General features: G+C 33.6%; 1 protein-coding gene across 5 annotated transcripts in view; it reads left to right on the top strand.

Moving 5' to 3' along the window:
* The first annotated feature begins 2,312 nt into the window (after positions 1-2,312).
* DPP8 (dipeptidyl peptidase 8) overlaps positions 2,313-19,112 on the top strand; it is a 64,584-nt gene continuing 47,784 nt past the window's right edge. For 2 of the 5 annotated variants that reach the window (XR_004232394.1, XM_031955361.1), the window contains exons 1-5: positions 2,313-2,508; positions 6,681-6,950; positions 9,596-9,708; positions 12,780-12,953; positions 18,305-18,473. Coding sequence is in view for 4 of the 5 variants with exons in the window: in XM_031955361.1 (XP_031811221.1) it covers positions 6,692-6,950; positions 9,596-9,708; positions 12,780-12,953; positions 18,305-18,473 (715 nt within the window). In the remaining variant the exon portion in view is untranslated. The other 3 variants (XM_031955360.1, XM_023498023.2, XM_012543350.3) reach the window with 3 other exon arrangements.

Raw genomic sequence — 19,112 nt, forward strand, 5'->3', positions numbered from 1 at the left:
CTACTGTGTTAAATATTTTCCTTTACCAAAAAAACATGATTACATTAGATTGGCTTATACTGTCATTCACAGTCTTCTTTTAATCATAGGAGTTTATTTACAGAACAAGGTACAAAAACATGACCTTGTAAATGATAGAAGATTACATGAATATTCTAAGATCACAGTGTACCTTCCAGCACAACCACCTAGGCAGCAAACCTTCCAACAAAATCTGAAGTTTCTTGTAGTCAAGGACAGTATTTTCATCAGAAATGGTTAGAATGTTTAAAAAAAAAAATACTGAATGGCTTGATGAATGAAGAAAGGAAAAGTCAGGGACTTAGGAATATTGTATATGAGACAAAATTAGACAGTCCAATTTGGAAGTACTAAGCAGAATCTGCAAGTAAGACTAAGGGTTTCATTAAGCTAATAGTCACATCAAGATGTAAATCAAAAGTACTATTTTTGTGGCTTGCCTTTCTGGATAATTTCAAATCATTCTTACCCACAATGGTTTTTTCTTTTAATATCCTGGGGTCTTAACCCCAGCCTTTTCCTCCTCATTTCTGCTTTAGTTTCCTTTGTTTCTTTTTAGTTTTAGCTAAAGTCTAACATTCTGCAAGAAGTCTTTCTCAAGCCTTCTTAATGGTAGTGCCCTTCCTTTGAGAATACTACCTTCCACTTATTTGCTCCATATTTTGTTTGTATAAGATTGTTTGCATATTATTATATTGCATGAATATAAGATGTAAAACTGGAGGTCCATCTGTATAGAGATGATAGCTGAACTTATATGAAATTACAAAAAGAAAGAAACTAAGTGGAAAGAGTTCCAATGTACACTCCAAAAAGAGTGAGGATATTGGGAGTACATAACAACTTTATAAGGATCTGTCAGATAAAAATTGGAAGACAGCTTAGAAGTACCCACAGAAAAGAGAATTCACAGAATAAGAGAATGGCTAATAGTATCAAATACCATCAAAAGATCAAGGACTAAAAAAAAAAAAAGGAAAAAAAAATATTTAGCAATAAAGGGATCATTGGTGACCTTACAGATAGCAGTTTCAGTCCAGTAATGGGAATGTAAATCAGATTGCAAGGTGCTGAATAGTGGCAGAAGAGAAAGTGGAGACAAAGAGCATATACAGTTTTATGTGAGGAGTGTGGCTAGGAAAAGGAGGAGAAATACAAGATGACAGTTGAAGGGATAGCAGAGGTGAGTTAAGGTTTCTAAGAGCAAAAGCTGAATATATTTGAGGAGGGCTGACTTTTTTCTATCCTTGTTATACTTTTTACAAAGTTGTAATCTGTGTATCTACCATTCCGTTTTATTTTTTCATTGCATTACTTTGTAATACTATCTCAATGGCAACAATACACTGTTTCATCTTCCTACCAGTCAACTGTCATTTTCCATCTATTGGTTGTTTTTAACTCCCTCATAGTGTCACTCTTTTTCTGGTTGGAATTAATTTTCATTAATATAGCCAGACAAAATTTTATAGTTTCCTTTGTGACAAAGACATAGATAATGTAAAGGACCTTCCAGAGGCAAAGAGTTTAGTATAAATCCTATAAAATGTTGTAAAGCTAAAGGGTCCACAAAGGGTATCAAGTCAGACTAGAACAGTGAAAAGAGCTATGTTAGGACTCATAAGATCAAATCCTGATTCCTGGCTCTTTCCCAAGAGAAAATCACTTAATATTTCTGGCCATCAAGTTTCTTATCTGTTAAATGGGGATAATAAACCACTATATATCATCATTAGCAATCTGCACACTCTGCATGACAATGTTTTATATTTATGTATGACTTCAAGGTTTACAAGTCATTTTATATAACAGCATATTTCCTTCCCCCACTTTCACTTTCTCCTAATCTTTACTTTCTTTCCAGGTTCTTCCTCTGACCTCACTTTTTAATAAAATGACTTCCTAGAGACGGTGACTTTTATTTTGTCGTAGTATTCCCATGGTTGTAGGCACTTTTAAAATGCTTGGGCTATTTCCTTCACAAAAAAAAAAAAAAAAAAAAAAAAAAAAAAAAAAAAAAAGGAAGGAAGGAAGGACAATGAATGATTGTTGCTCGCCTGATTTCTCCCCAGGTTCTGCCCTGCCCTTTTGGTATCCTCTTCCTACAGGAATCTTCCCCACGCCTAACAGCGGCTGAGCAGCGCAAGGGGTTCTCTCCTCCCGCCGCCCGAGGGCGCTGTCGCTCTGGGCCGCACCGGGCCGGGGCCACGGGTGCCCTTCTTGGCCCGGCAGCCGCGGCAGTGTCTGCGGCGAGGCCGGCGGCGGGCGGGTCCGCGAGGAACCGGAAGTGCGGGAGCCGCCACCGCCGGGAGCCGCGTTCGCCAGTGTCGCTCTCCCGTCTGCCGGCAGCTGAGGAGCCGCTGGGCGTCGAGACAGTCGCCGCAGCCGGGGCTGAAGTCTAGGGAGGGCGGGGCGCGGCATGAAGCGGCGGCGGCCCCGTCTGTAGGGCACGTCGGGACCGGCCGGCCGGGCGGGGCTGAGGGGAAGGTGCAGTATCCGCCCCCACCCTCCAACTCCCGCGGGCTCGGGACGGGGCGCCGCGGCCGGGGGCCCGGGGCCCTTACGCCTCCTCCCGAGCCCCCTTCCCTGCCCCCGGCCCCCGCCCTTCCACGCTCCCTCCCCCAGGTTAGCTGCCTGCCTGCCTTCCTTCCCCCGCACCGGCCTCCCCCGCCGTCCGCCCCTAGATAACCTCTCACTCCGGAACGCTAACAGTCGCTCCCCCATTAACGTCCAGTCCCCTCCCCCAACCTCTCCTCGGTCACTCCTCTTCCCCAGCTTGCCCCTTCCTGTCCCACCTCCTACCCAATGAGAGCGCTGCATCTGTCCGCCGAGGCTGCTCCGTCCCGAGGCTCTTGGGGCCAAGGGGGGAGGGGAGAACACCTCCTCATTTTCTCCCTCTCCTTGATTTCTCAGGCCGGTTTCCTAGTCCGATCCCTGCCGCGTGCACCCATTCCTTTCCACCTCCTCCCGTAGGCCTCCGTCGTGCATCCTCAGGGGGGTCCGAGATGGGGCTTGCTATTGGTTCCCCCTTTAAAGATACCAGTTTGGTGGCCCAGTTCCTAAAAACTGAAGGAATTGAGACAACAAAGACTGTTTTCTATAAACTGTGTGTCACCTTTGTATGAGGGCTGTCATGGCATTTTTAAGATCTTTGCCAGCCTCAGGGTTACTTATTAACCTTGCATCTTCTACCTCCCTTGTAGCTTCCTAGTTAGCCTGCAGGTATCCTGGGATTGAATGCATGGTCAAATGCATGGACACATTTAAAATAATAGTTTTTACATTTACTTCTCTCACCACCCCCAGAGTTTCAACGCCAATCTTGACAAATGACTTTTCCAACAAGTAACTTTAAATGTATGTAGTTTAGAAATCGGGAAAAAAGCAGAGGAGTTCTTAACCTGGTAGTATAGATATTCCCTGCTTTCTGTTAACCTCAACCCCTAAAACATGTCACATTTCCCATGTCTAGCAATACTTATAGTTTTCTGGTGCTTCTTTCTTCAGTCATAGCCCCCAAAACAGGGCCTTCTTATTGATTAGCTTGATAAACCTAATCCTTTTTTAATTAATTGAATCATTTATCCAAAAAAAGGAAAGGGAGACAGAGAAATAAGATTATCTTGTGGCAGTCTTTTTCAATAGAAGATAAGTAATATGTAACAGAATCATGATGCTGTCTTATTTTTGTACATTTTTTCAAAAGAGTTCATGAATATCAATAAAAGAACTTTAAAATTGTAATATACAAATATAAGACACTTGCATTACCTTTATATAAATAGAATGCCATTTAACTAGATTGTGAAATAGACATTTTATTTATTAAGAAAAGGAACAACTACAAAATCTTACTGCATGCATCCTGATGGATAACAATTCTAGGAATAACACTAGGAGAGAAGAGTGATTTACATAAGAAATCTTCATACTGTTGGATTGTAAGACAAATATCATCGTTACCATATTTACATAATTTAAACTACTTTTATTCAGTGACCAGTACTGATAGGTGAAGGGAGGAAACATCCTGGTGAGAAGAGTTAAGAGGGATCTGTGTGCAGAGACATCTCTTGAAAGAAAAATTTTTGAATGTGAAAATAGGAAGAGATAAAATTAGGTCCTTAAATGGTAAAGTAGGTGATTAGTGGCAGTATGAATAGCTCCACAAACTTTAGTGTTGATTTTTACATGTTAAAAACTGTTGCTAACATAAGGCAATCTAGGAAACAATGGAAATATGTTAGAGAATTTATTTTAAAAACAAGATAAGAGAGCTTGACAATTTCATTTGGGCAGAAGAAATATTAATAAGTCAGAAAATTGGAGAAAAGCTGATAACATTAGAAATGGTCAAGATAGCCATGAGCTGTATGGACAATGTTCTCCCAGCACAAAGAATTAACTAGCTGTGTAGTTGTGGACAAGTCAATTAACCTCAAAGCCTTAGTTTTCTCTGTGAAATATACTACTTACCTGAAGTATGTGAAATATACTACTTACCTTACATGAATATGAGGAAAGTGCTTTGTAAATCTTAATAAATGTGCTATAATAGAGGCTGCATGGTTAGAGAACTGATTGAGAAACCAGGAAAGTTCAGGTTCCAGTTTTACCTCTGACATACTTGACAGTGTGACCTCGGTTGAGCACTCTCAGTGCTCTAGGCAACTCTTTTAAGTTGCAGGGAATGGCCTGATCTGTAATAGCTGAAGGAGTTTGCTCATCCAGAAGTTCCTACCTCTGGAATTACCACTCTGGGACCCATACCTTTTATAGAGCTGGCACAATACAATTACATTTTACTTTTTTGTATCTTATTCCTATATTTCATATTATTGCTTAGAAAATGAACTTCCATGTTGTTAGCTTTGATTTTAGGCTTTAGCTAAAACTAAGAAGAAAGATTTTAAGGGATAAAGTGTTGCTTGTATTCTATTCCATTTTGAACTGAACTGAAGTTGTTAACAATTAATAGAAAGTAGGCCACCCCCATTAGATGGGTAAGCCACTATTATAATACACTGCTGTGTATTCAGTAAGTATTAATTGAATTAAATGACTTGAATTCCCTGCTGAGTTGCTTTGGATTTTAATCAGTGATCTAGAAGTGAGTACTTAGTTGCTGTACTATTTTTGAGTACATGTTGTATAATTTAAAAGTTTCTAATCAGTTTCTCTTGGTATTCATTGAAGTATCATTATATTATTTCTTTGTAGCATGTGGGAAGACACAGTGTCCTAGTAGCAAGAGATTTTTAGACCCAATTTATGTGCTGTGAAGGTCTGGCCTTATAAGTAGACATACACTGCACTTTATAAACCACTTTTTGTGGCAATTCTTCACCATAAGTTTATGATAATTTGCAAAACTGATCATTCTACATTTAAATCTTTTATTGATTGCACTCTGGTGGTAGATTATAACTATGTGATATGTATTCATTTACATTTATGGATTCAAAACCCCCAAATCCAAATACCTATCAACCAAGTGACGGTAGCTTTGTATGTAGAGTTGTTGTTCATATAGTTTCTTTTTATGGCAACTATTATCAGTGAGTACTAATTGTTCATGATAAATTCTTTTTTCTGTAAATTTTTCTGCTATTAACTTTGCAATTTTAATTTAGGATTAATATTGGAATTGATAACTTTAGTTCTGGATTTGTGAAAGAAGTAAAGAACTTTGTAGTTTACTATAAATAAGTTAGTGTGCTATAGTGTGAAGTTCATTTTCAAATAGGAAAAAGTGCCCTTCAGATTTTTATAATGAATTTTTTGTCAAAAAATATTAAGTAACCTTGTTTTTCATGTGATATTGTTTGAAAGAAGTGTATTTCCTTCTAACTTGATGATGAGTATAACTTGTGCAGTTTATGTTGGCCTTAGAAAAGTTCCCATAAAATACATTTTAAAACTCCAGTTGCTTTATTCCCTTCTTTCTTTTACTCCAGCCTAAATGCTAGATGAGAGCAGAATTCTACAAGTAAATTGTGAACTAGCCAGTTGAACTTTTTGTCACCAGGGTTTCATCTGAAAATATGAAAAAAAAATTGAAATAATGTTATCTAATGTATATGTTTTGTGGCAAATTACCAGTATTAAATGGATGGTAGCAAAGTGCTTGAGAACCTGGGATAAAAAGCTCCATGTAAGTAACAGTTTTTTCTTCTGTTTCAGTTGGTGGTGGTAATTTGACTCAATTCTAGCAATCTTCATTTGCCAAATGTATCTTCCCCCCCTCCCTTTTAATGCCAAAGCACTTAATAGACTTTGCACATTCAGCTTCACCACTGATTTGATGCCAGCTCTGGGAAGAAGACTAGCAGCCAGTGAGCATGTGGCCCACTTTCTTTCACTGTGGGAGATGAGTTAGAATTTTGGCAAAGCATGTCAGGGAAACCATTACAGAAAGTTCCCAAGGGGATATCTAATGAATGTATAGAACAGACTTCACTTCGATTTTTAAAATAAATAATAAATCCAATTTTTAAAATGAACAAAGAGGAGGGGAAGCTATTGATCTTATTAATTTCGGCTATCGTGAAAGTTGCATCTTCTTTTTTTTCACTTTTTTTCATTCCTGTTAGATTCTCATTTTGACCAATACAACAAAACAGAAGCCTCAAACTGCTACTTGTGGCTTACTTTTCCAGGAAAATGCAACATGGCAGCAGCAATGGAAACTGAACAGCTGGGTGTTGAAATCTTTGAAACTGCAGAGTGTGAGGAAAATGTCGAATCACAAGAACAGCCTAAATTGGAGCCATTTTATGTTGAGAGATATTCCTGGAGTCAGCTTAAGAAACTGCTTGCAGATACCAGGAAATACCATGGCTACATGATGGCTAAGGCACCACATGATTTTATGTTTGTAAAGAAGAATGATCCAGATGGCCCTCATTCAGACAGGGTCTATTACCTTGGTGAGTTCAGTTACAGGTTTTGTAATTCAGAGTTTAATTACAGGTTTTCTAATTCAGACATAGAGAATTTTATGTCATATTGTATTTAATAGTTTCTCTTGAAAAGGAAAAAAAAAAACTTTTTTAGCTGAAAATTGTAACATTAGTGGATCTCTTCTCCTTTTCTTATTTTTTATGGATTTGAAACTTTAAAATTACAAATAGACAAGGACGATCATTTCATATAAGAACTTTCGTGTAGTTTTAAAATAAATGCAGTAACCAGAAATTACTTTTTTCTAATGCCAAGTGATTATATATTTCACTGGAGGTGAACTGTTACATTGTTTTCATTACTTACCTTTAGTTACTAATTTTTCTTTTTTAAGCCTGACTCTATTCTTGGTCTTTTCTTTCTAAGTACACAAGAAGAAGACAGTAAGTTTAAGATCTACCCAGTCTAAACATTCTATTTTCATCTTTTCTCCAAAAAAAATAGTTATACAATAGTTATATAACAATCCTTTCGTTAATGTGTTATTAAGAGATTTATTATCATATGTATATTTACATAAGGCCCCCATACAAAAACAACAAAAAAGAAATATTTGAAATGCACTCAGGTTTATCCTTTGGATATATAATTTTGATTTTATAACTCTTATTTTAAAGCCAAATCAGAAGTCAAGGAGACCTAGGTTCAGATCCTGTCTCTAATATAACTTAGCTTTTCAACTCTGGAAGAATCATTTAACTTCTGTCCCCCAGACTACTTTCTGTAGAGTGTAAGTTTTAGAATAGTTATTAATCTGTATTAGTAAATAAGAAGAAATTCCTCTATTCAAGCTCCCAAAACAATGAAATCACAGAAGGAAAAATAATTCATTTCTGGCCACATAAGTTACATGATATAAAGCCAGATCCTTTTATCTATTCCGATACTCATTCCAATATACTGTATTGCAGCCCAAGTCATTTTTCTTGAAATTAGTATCTAGCTCCATAGTCAGAATTGGCCCCTCGTTGCAGTCTTTGTTCACTAAAAAAGAAGAAGAGTTCAGTCAAACAAATTTTCTGAAATTTTGGTGGATTGGATCAAAAGGCATCATGGAAAATTGAATTTTAAGCAAGTTTAGGATTAATTATGGTAGGCTAGGTAAGATATATATTCTTATTTTATAAAAATATATATTTGCTTTCAAACAAATAATCCATGGGATGCAAAAAGAAAAGACAATTATAAAATGATTCCAAAAAGTGTCCTCATTTGGGAAAAAAATGAAGAATTAGCAGTTTTCAAAAACAGAGAAGAATATCAAAGTCTTGAATTTCCAGACTTCAAAGCATATTATAATGATTCTCATAAAAATATCTGATGCTATGGAGAGAGAAAAATATATCACTGAAATAAAATAGAGATTCCAAACATTGAACCAAATATATACAAAAATTAGTATTTGACAAGTCCAGGGAAATACAAACTGAGATAATTACTATTTAATATATATTCAGAAAACTCTTAGTTAAGAAATAGATTTAAACAAATTTCTTTTTTCCCCAAATTTTTTTTATGAATTTAACAAGTATCAAACAAAGTCCTTTCCAGATTCAAAGAACTTTTAAAAAATTTGTATATGGGAGCAGCTAAGTGACCCAGTGGATAGAGTGCAGACCCTGAAGTCAGAAGGACCCGAATTCAAATCCATCCCTAGACACTTAATAAGCTGTATAACTCCCAGCAAATCACTTAACCTCTTTTGCCTTGCCAAAAAAAAAAAAAAAAAAAAAAGTTTATATACGAAATTACGATTCTCAATTATGTGTAGCATGTATTAAATTTAAAAGTAATACGTTGCCATATTTCCTCTTAAGCCTACCGGACTTTTCTATTTGTGTTTATATATTTTTTAAGGGTTTCATAAGCATTTTTCTTCATTCTCACGTCTTCCTAATTACCTTCAGTAGCCATTCACTTCCCTTATCTTCCACAATGCATGCCCTCTCTTGTAATATATTAGTATAATTAAGCAAACCAGATTCAAACATTGGTCATGTTTGAAAATACTTTTCATTCTGTACCTACTGTCCATCACCTCTCTGCCAAGAGATGGGAAACATGATACTTCATTTATGTCTTTTAAAGTCATATGTGGTCTTTGCCTTGGTCAGAGTTCTGAAGATTTTTTTAAAGTTATTTACGTGTATTGGTGAAAATATTTATAATGAATATAAGTGGTAAAAACTTGACATCTAAGTTTTCTAGAGAACTACTAAAAATATCCAGACCAGCTCCCAAAATAAAAATAATCATATGGTAAAGGCAATTTATAAAAACAGAAACTCAAATTGTTAATTATCACTTGAAAAAATGTCCAATCTTAACTACTAATCAAAGAACTTCAAATTAAAACAATTTTGAAGTACTAATTCATTTCAAATTAGAAGGGGAATAAGCATTTATTAAGATGTTCCATCTTTTGTTGACATTTGTTAGGCACTCCTATAAAAAGTGCTAGCAACAAATTGTGTGTTTTATAGACAATTGCCATTTTTAATGATTGTTTCCTTAGATAAAATAAACTTTATTATTGCCTTTTTTAAAATAGTTTCTCCATTTGCAGGAAGAAGACTGTTTAATAATGAGAAATTACTTTTTTTTCTTACAGCCATGTCTGGTGAGAATAGAGAAAATACACTATTTTACTCCGAAATTCCCAAAACCATCAACAAAGCAGCAGTTTTAATGCTGTCTTGGAAGCCACTCTTAGATCTTTTTCAGGTAGGAATTTTAAAGTCTCTTTGATATATATTTATATCTCTTTGCATACATGAATAAATTGTCTCTTTGATATATATAATATTTATATCTCTTCACATATGTGGATACATTTGCATACATAAATTTTAAAGTTTCTTTGATATATGATGTTTCTATCTCTTCATATATGTGAATAAATTATTTTAGATCAAGGGTTCTTAACTTAGGTTCCATGAATCTTTTTTTTAATACTTTAATATTTCAATGTTACCATAATTGATTTCCTTTACAATCTTATGTATTTTATTTAACAATTTATTCATAATTTAAAAGCATTATTTCGAGAACAGTTCCATAGGCTTCACTTAACTACCAAAGTTGTCCATGACATACAAAAAATGTGAAGAATCCCTGATTTAAATATTGAAATTATATTCTTTGTTTGCAACAGATTATAAGGGTTTTTAAGTTTTTATAGTTTCATGTGATTGGTCTTTTTTATTCCTATCAAAATGTGATTATATAAAAAACTTTATTTAAAAAAGCATTTTATATTATGAAGTGACTTTTCTTCTTAGTGCCTCATTTTCTTTCTAAAAATTTCAGTCTTACAGTACTCAATAATCTATGTAGATTACCTCAAGATTTTTAAACATCTTCCTTTGTAGAGATGCAATTTTTTCCACCTTAACTATATTGTATTTCTTCCTCATCAATTGGTATTCTTATTAATATAAGTGCTACTTTTATATCTAACTAACATTGTTTGCCTTTAAACTTATGCAAAATTGGAAGCATTGTTTGTCTTAGGGGCAGGGGCAAAGAGGCAGTGTGTTGTAGATAGCTTCTTAGTTAAAGTCCTGATTCTAACAGGTACTAGCCATGCGACTCTGGGCAAGTAGCTTAATATCTCAATGCTCCCAACAACTTTCCAATAATACAATTATAGAAGTTGATGTTCTGTATCAGTGAAGAAAATTTGCTCATTGGGAGTTCCCCATACTAATAAAATTACAAGTCTAGACATACCCTTTCCCCCAGTTATTTTTATACATGCATACATGATTGAAAATGTCTGAAGAATAATATTCTTTGTGTGTGTTTGTCTTTAAGCATGAAACCATATCTTTTAAGTTTTCATTGTTTCTCTCTACCTATAAAGTAAGTTGTGTGAATAGAAGGAAAAGCAAAAATAACACAAGGAAAGAAGTTACTTATCATATGTCAGGCTCTTGATATTGAGAATTAACTAAAATATGATAATGTTTTGAAAAACTCATTTAAAATGGATTAATTAGGCTCTCTTCTTATATTCTTAATTTCTATTATTATTCTTAATTTTTTTGTTATTTTTTATTTATTTCAAAAGATATACATAGTTTTCAGCAGTCACCCTTGCAAAACCAATTTTTTCTCCTTTTCTTTCCCCTACTCTCTCCCTTAGATAGCAAGTAATCCAATATATGTTAAACATGCAATTCTTCTATGCACATTTCCACAATTATCATGCTGCACAAGAAAAATTAGATCAAAAAGGAAGAAAAATGATAAACACCCCAGTGCCCAGTACAATGCCTATCCTACATATAGTAGGTGCTAAATACACAACTGCTAAATTTATTTGTTTGAAGATAAATAGACTTATTTTATTTTTATGTCATGTTTGACATCTTGGTTTATTCTTTCAAATATGTGAGTGCATTTTTAAAAAAATAAATAGAAGATCTGGACTGAAATAGATCATTCTCTCATATAGTAATTAACAAATTAAGTCAGAATTCTAGGTATAATTTTATTATGTAAGTAATTATTATTATTTTTTAAGATTTTTGGTTATAAATATAGGCATATAAATATTAACTGTTCAGCAAAGATTTGTAAAATGCCTATTATGGCCACTTGCCAAGTTCTAGAAATATAAAGAAAATAAAAGATACAATTCCTAAATTCAAGAAATTGACAATTAAATATCATGAAAATTCAAGAGGTTTGCAGTTCAAACAAATGATCATATGCTCACTAGTCTCTTCATTGATTGGGGAAAAAAAATTGTAATAACAGCAACAGATAAGATTTAAGAATAAGGACATAAAGGGCCTTCTTTAATGAATGTTTTTAGCCTCTTCTTCCTAAGGACAATATCAGGTTGAAGTTTTTTTTTTTGTTGTTTTTTTTTTTAATATTACACGTGGTAATTAGTAATAATTTATTGGGAAAATGTTTATATTTAAAAATTATCATTAATGTGTTAATGATTTTTTTTTAACCTTGCGTTATGCATGTACCTGTGAGGCACATTAAGTGCCAAAATATTTCTATGTATAGATAAAAACCTTGTATATCTTCATCATTATTAATAAATTTATTGAGTGACTAGTTTGTACAAGATATTGCACTAAACTCTGGAGGAGATATAGAAATAAAATTTCATCTCTAACTCAAGGGGCTTATATTGGAACAGAGATGTATGTACATATATATAAAATTGCATAGTAGTATGATTAATGCTAAATTATGTAGACAACAATACTACAGGAATTAGTTCAGGTAAGAAAGATAACAATTTGAGTGAGGAGGGTTAAAGAACTTTTAATGGAAAAGGCCAAACTTAAACTGACCTTCAGTGATCAGTAGGACTTGGCTAGAGAGGAAGGAGAGCATTTCTGGTAGGGACAGTGATGAAGGCCAAGACCTGGATATAGAAAGGAATAGGTTGTATACAAAGATAATAAGATTAATCAGTATAGAGTAGAATATTTCTTTTAAGGGAAGGCTAGGTAATAAGATTTGGATTAGTAAATTGTGGAAGAGCCTGAATGCCAGCCTAAGGAATTTGGACTTTTATCTTTGCTCTCTTATACACATATAACAGCCAAATGAGGAAATATCCTTTACTGAATAACATTATAACAGAGATCTTGGTAAAAGATGATTCTAAGATGCTCAAGCTATGTAGGAGCATTCAGATTTGTTCTTTACAAGTAGAAAACTTGGAAGTGCTAAACTTCTTTATTTTTGAAATCCATATTGTATCTATAAATATCAAGAAGAAAATTTGAAAATAGGTAAGACTCCTATTTTTTTTTCATTAGGCAACCCTGGACTATGGAATGTATTCTCGAGAAGAAGAATTATTAAGAGAAAGAAAACGCATTGGAACCATTGGAATTGCTTCTTATGATTATCACCCAGAAAGTGGAACATTTTTATTCCAAGCTGGAAGTGGAATTTACCACGTAAAAGATGGAGGTCCACATGGATTTACTGTAAGTTTAAATGTGCTGATTATTAAAGCTTTGGATTTTGTGGTGGTATTGGTTTGTTTGCCTTTTTTAGCACTGAAGTATTTAAGAAAGTAATTTTATCAACTTTATTATTTTTCTGAAATGCAATGAAAAGTTAATTTTTTAAAAAATCCTCTTTTACCTTACAACAAGAAATTCAGATACTTCAGGTGTCAATGAAAATAAACAAGAAGAAGAATATTGGCATTTTATTTTACAAGCTTATGAAGTTGCATAACAAATCTCTCCTGGGGAAAAAATACAGATATTCTATTTTTTAAAATTTGTTATCTATCATATACAATATGCTTATTTTAGGTTCTCAGGGAAATATAAAAATAAATAAGATATAAAAAAGATATAGTCTACTGGAAAGATTAAAAAATGTACACAGAAAAATAGAAAACAAAGTAGAATATGAATGCATATAATAGCTAGAAAGCTTTGAGAACAGTTCCATTTATTAAGTATCTAGAACAGGAAGGATGCCATGGTAGGTGCTAAGGATACAAAGTGAGTAGAATAGTCCCTACCTTTTGCTGGAAGAACACATCATATATGTAGATAAGTAATGCAAGTTAATTTGAAAAGGGAAGAATAGTAACACCTGAGGAATAAAGATAGGAAGTAATTTGTTCATGTTGCTATATTGATCCTGCCAAATTTTAAATATTTTTCATCACTGAATAATTTAAATGTATATTTTCTTTTGCTCTAAAGTATCTACATTTAAGATGTAAAATTTAAATCTTTAAAAATGAAAATTATATCCATACTATGGAAAAAATGTGTCAAAATAAATAAAAAAGGAAGCATTTAAAAATCTGATTACTTATTTAAACATCAATAGTCAATTTTCCTTGAATAAAATTTTACCTTTTTTTGGCCTCTGTCTCTTTCTATATAATCTCCTCTAGCAATTTCCTTCCCTCCTTAGTTTTAACGATTATCTATAAACATGTTCCAAAATTTTTATCTCCAGTCCTGACCTCCCTTCTAAGCTTTAGACCTATCTGCCCATTGCCTTTGTCCCTATATCTCCAGCACAGTCACTGGTACATAGTAGGCTCTTAACAAATGCTTGTTGATTGTCTGTCAAACATAATTCATTCCTTGGGGAACCATGAAAGGTTTTTGAGAGCTGAAGTGCTTATCAGACTTGTATACCAGAAAGACTGGTATGGTAATAACATGTAGGATGGATTAGAGGGGAAAGAGACTTGAAATGTGGAGACTGTTTAGTAGACCATTACAGTAATCCAGGCATGGAAAAAAAAGGGGGGGGGAGGGGTTTTGAATGTGAAGGAGATTACAGGGATTGAATTATAGGGCTTGGCTGCTGATTTGAAATGAAGGGAAAGGGAAGAATCAAAAGATAAAGGGAAGAATCAAATAAATGAAAAATACTAACCACCTCTAGAGAAAGAATGATAGAGTCTGAATGCAGAATGAAAAATACTTTTTTATATGTGGTCGCTTTTCTTGTTTTTTTTTGGTCTGTGTCTTCTTTCACAACATGGCTAATATGAATATATATTTTGTATGACTACACATATATAATCAATATCAAATTGCTTGCCTTTTCAAGGAGAAAGGAAAGAAGGGAGGAGAGAGAGAATTTGAATTCAAAATTTTAAAAAGCACATGTTAGAAATTATTTTTACATGTAATTGGGGAAAATATTTAATTAATTTTTAAAAAGATAAATGTAAAATTGTAAAGCATGAAGGACTAAAAGAATAGTGGTGCCATCAATAGAATATTTTAAAAGCATGTTCGACCCCTATATTGCCACTATAATACTACAGCCTTATTTGTCATATTGTTTCTCTAGTACTGTTTAATTTAAATTCTTGCTGTCTTAGGTGAAAACTGTGTATTCATACTACCTTCCTTCTGAACTCTCACTCTGTTTTCATTAATCTTACTCTTCCCCAATCTGTTTTGCCCAACTTCTAACCTATTTCATTGTGCCCCTTACAACTTCTATTTTCAGTGAGCTTCTCTCCTGGAATTTTCTCTCCAGTATTTCTTGCACCTTTATTTTTCCGGGGACTACATCCCATAGAAATATGGGGGCCATTGAAAGCTGTTCTTATTTTCATTCCCTGAGAATAGAGAAACAATATGAAGTAGTAGCACATGCTACTTCTTACTTAATGACATTTCTAGACAATTCTTCTACCTCTATCCCTTTCCTCTTTCTGAATATTTGCGCTCAATTTATAGTGACCACCCTCTCCATATTCTTGTTTCTGTATTCCCCTGACCTTTAGCTACCTCTCCAAATTGCTATCTTTTCTGCTTTCTTTAAAACCTTGATTTCTACTTCATCCCCCACCATAATCCTCAAGGATTTCATTTTTCATGTTGATCTGTAACATCCTGACCACATAAATCCTCTTGTTTTTTCTTCCCCTCTGTTCCATCCTACCCCATTTCGAAGCTTTTCTTCTTTATCCCATTTCAGCCACCTTTTCGTGGGCACATCTCAAACTTTACAGTTCCATGGAAATGCACCACAGGGCTATTCTGAGAAAGTTACCTTGCACACTGAAAAATACTAAACATATATGAGTTATCTCAAAATTCTACTATTCACAATCTCTTATACCTTTATGTCACTCTTTTTTATGCATACTAAATCCTTTTTTACTCTATTACAAATTTGTGGTATATAATCTTAGCTAGGCCTTCACTGATATTCAGTAATCCAGTGTGTTTATCAATTTCCTATCTTATATTTCCTGGCCTTTTCCTTTCGCTCTAACTCCCTATCTATAAACTCTTTCCTCCTTGTAAAGTTAATGTGAATAACTTAGCTTCTTCATTGAGAAGACTGAGGCTATCCAGAGGGAGTAACCTCAACTCTTCTTCCTTACCTAAATTCATCAGCGTATCACTTTTATCATCTAATATATCCTTTCTTCTGATTACCTAGATTATTCCCTTAATCCCATCTCTTCCCACTTCTTCCTAGAACTTGCTCCAGTCACCATTGTCTTGCCAATGACTCCTTCCCAAATATCTACAGTTGTGTTCAAATCTGTCCAGCCAAAAACCAAAAAGATAAAAAAAACACTTTTTTTGATTCTTTTAAACTATTTAGATAACAATGTTGATAGGGTATTGGACTTAAGAGTCAGAAAGATCCTAGTTCACATCTGACTTCAGACACTTGTTAGTCACATGACTTCAGGCAAGTTGCTCAACCTCCATCTTCCTCAGTTTCCTCAACTATAAAACGGGGATAATAACAGCACATAATTTCTCAGGGTTTTTATGACAACAAAATGAGATAATATTTGTAAAGTGTTTTGCAAACCTACTATATAAATGCTGGCTATTATTGTATTGCACTAACGATCTCATTTCTCTCCCATAATTGTCAAGTTTTTAGAAAAAATAATTGCCTCTCTTTGATATCTCTTAACTACCTGTTCTTTTCTCAACTCTTTATTATCTGGCTACTTTCCTTCCCACTATACTCGAACTGACCTCTTAAATGGCATTTTGCCAAATCTACCTGTTTTTCAGACTAATAGTGGACAATGGAATTTGTCATGTAAAAGACAAAATTCACTCTTCATCCTCCTTGGCAACTCTGTGGCATTTGAGATTACATCTTGATTCTTTATCCTGTCTTGACTTCAGAGGTGCCACATTCTCTTGGTTCTCCTTTTACCTCTCTCAATTCCTTCACTGGCTTATCTTCTCCATCCCCTAACGTGAGTGTCCTATCCCCAAGGTTTTATCTATATACATTCTCTTCTCCTTATATACATTTTATCTTGCCAGTGTCACTTACTCTGATCACTTAACACATATATTTATATTTTTAACTTTGAGCTCCCGGCATAAATTTGCAACTGCTTATGGGACTTCTCTAACTATCCCACTAACTCTTCAAATTCATCATATCCAAAATTGAGTTTTCATCTTTTTTCTAAAATGTATTCTTTTAGTTGACCTCACCATTTTCCTGTCTGTAACTCCAGAATTCATTTAATCTGCTAACAGGTTTTTCCACCTCCATCATTTCTCTCCTGCAATTATTCTTTCATGATGCTTCTGTTATTTACTTTTGTGTATCTAATCATGCCCCTTCTCTACTCAGAAATTTTAAATGGCTCCTTACTATATAATGGAGAATGTTCAAGTTCTTTTACCTGGCATTTAAAGCATTTCACAGTTTAGTTCTACTTTAGCTTTCCAGCCTTATTTCATGTTATTACACTATCCTTTAACTAAACTGAAGTAGTCTCAGTCTCCTGAACATGCTCTTTGTTTTCCACTTCTACTTCTTTACTCACTGTTCTTTAAGCCTATCTCCTTATCTTTAACTGTTGAATTCTTATTTACTATGTAAAACCTATCTCATATGCCAAACTTTCCAAAAAGCCTTCACTTATATTCCAGTTTAGTAATAACCCATGATTCATGTAGCACTTGTTTAATTTTTTTAGCTTGATATACTTTTCGTGTATTATGTTGTATTATAGTTATATCTATAGATTTTATATCTCCTTTTCAGACTATTAGCTTTATAAGGGCAGAGGCTTATTTAAACTTTAATGTAACGTCTTTTTTCCATCAATTTCTTAAACTTAGAATAACGTTCTGTACATGCTTAAAAAGGACTTGAGTTAAGTTTTAGAGGTTGAGTAGTGGAATACATTTTGGGATTCTGTTTCATATTTAATAGATAAATCTAAAGTGATTTTTAAAAATATTAGTTTGGTCAAAATTAGAAGCACTTATCTTTCAAGTTTGTTGAAATCTTTATTATTATTCCTATTGTTATTATATTGGTATGATCATTTTATTTAGTGATAGTGTTGGTTTTCTCTATGTAATTATATGGTTAATTTATTTTAATTAATTTTCAGTAGTTCTGGTTTTGTTGTATATTCATGAATAAACATTTTTTGGTTAAATTTATTTTTTAATGTTAAATGAAAATTAGTCAATGACTAGTCAAGTATACTTCCTGTGTAGCTTTATAGTTTACTTCATGTCTCATTTTACTTTACAATAACAGGATTTATAATATAGTATTGATCTAAGAGGTTTTTCCTGTTTGGTAAAATGAAAACTAAGAATTCTTTCACCACTGCTAGCTATCTAGCTCAAAAACAATTTTTTTCCTTGCAAATTCAAGAATTAAAATAGAAGAATACAATAGGAGACTATTTATCTGAGTTATCCCACTTAACAATTTACATAGAGATATCCTTCATCTTATAGTCAGGGTAGAACCAAATGAAATGTCTATATATTGGCCTGCCTCTTGCCCACAAAGATTTAAGAATATCTTATGTTTGCTTTTCTAGCAACAACCCTTAAGACCCAATTTAGTGGAGACCAGTTGCCCCAACATAAGGATGGATCCAAAACTGTGCCCTGCTGATCCAAACTGGATTGCTTTCATCCATAGCAATGACATCTGGATAGCGAACATTGTAACTAGGGAAGAAAGGAGGCTCACCTATGTGCACAATGGTAATGCGCATCTAGTAGACTGCATTGTTGGGAAGTATTTTAAAATCCAGTTTGTTCTTATATTTTGAAGTGGGAATGTCCTTAAGTATGAAGGAAAACTGGGTGGTACCATTGTGTAATAATGTTCATTGTCACCTTTTCAGGCTTTCAGTAACAGCTCTGATAAGATTAGGTATTCATTCTGGCAAAGAACTGTCAAAATTGCTATAATACAAATTTCATTAAAATAATCATTAAAGTGAAATATTATTAAGGTAACAAATTCATTTTTTATATTTATTTTGCCTGACCTTTAGAAATAAATTTTTAAAAAACTATACATTTCCAGATTTTGATCATTACTTCTATCTCATTTGAAGAATTGTTTTTGTGTAGAACATTTAAAAGCGTTTATAGAAGGAAAATATACCTTTTGTTTTCAAAAGATTATGGAAGTACTAAATTAACATAAAATTGTTGCATATTAAGAACCTTTAGAATATAATTCATTATATGAAATCTTCTCTGGAGTAGTTTTAATGTAAGTGAAAGAAGATGAAAGTAATATTTCTCTTTTTGTAATTATAAAATTCTGAACAACATTCAACAAAAACATTGAATTTTTAAAAAATGATAGTCAATTCAAGTTTTATAATTTTT

Source organism: Sarcophilus harrisii, chromosome 2, assembly GCF_902635505.1.
Source record: "Sarcophilus harrisii chromosome 2, mSarHar1.11, whole genome shotgun sequence".
Taxonomy (NCBI): Eukaryota; Metazoa; Chordata; class Mammalia; order Dasyuromorphia; family Dasyuridae; genus Sarcophilus; species Sarcophilus harrisii.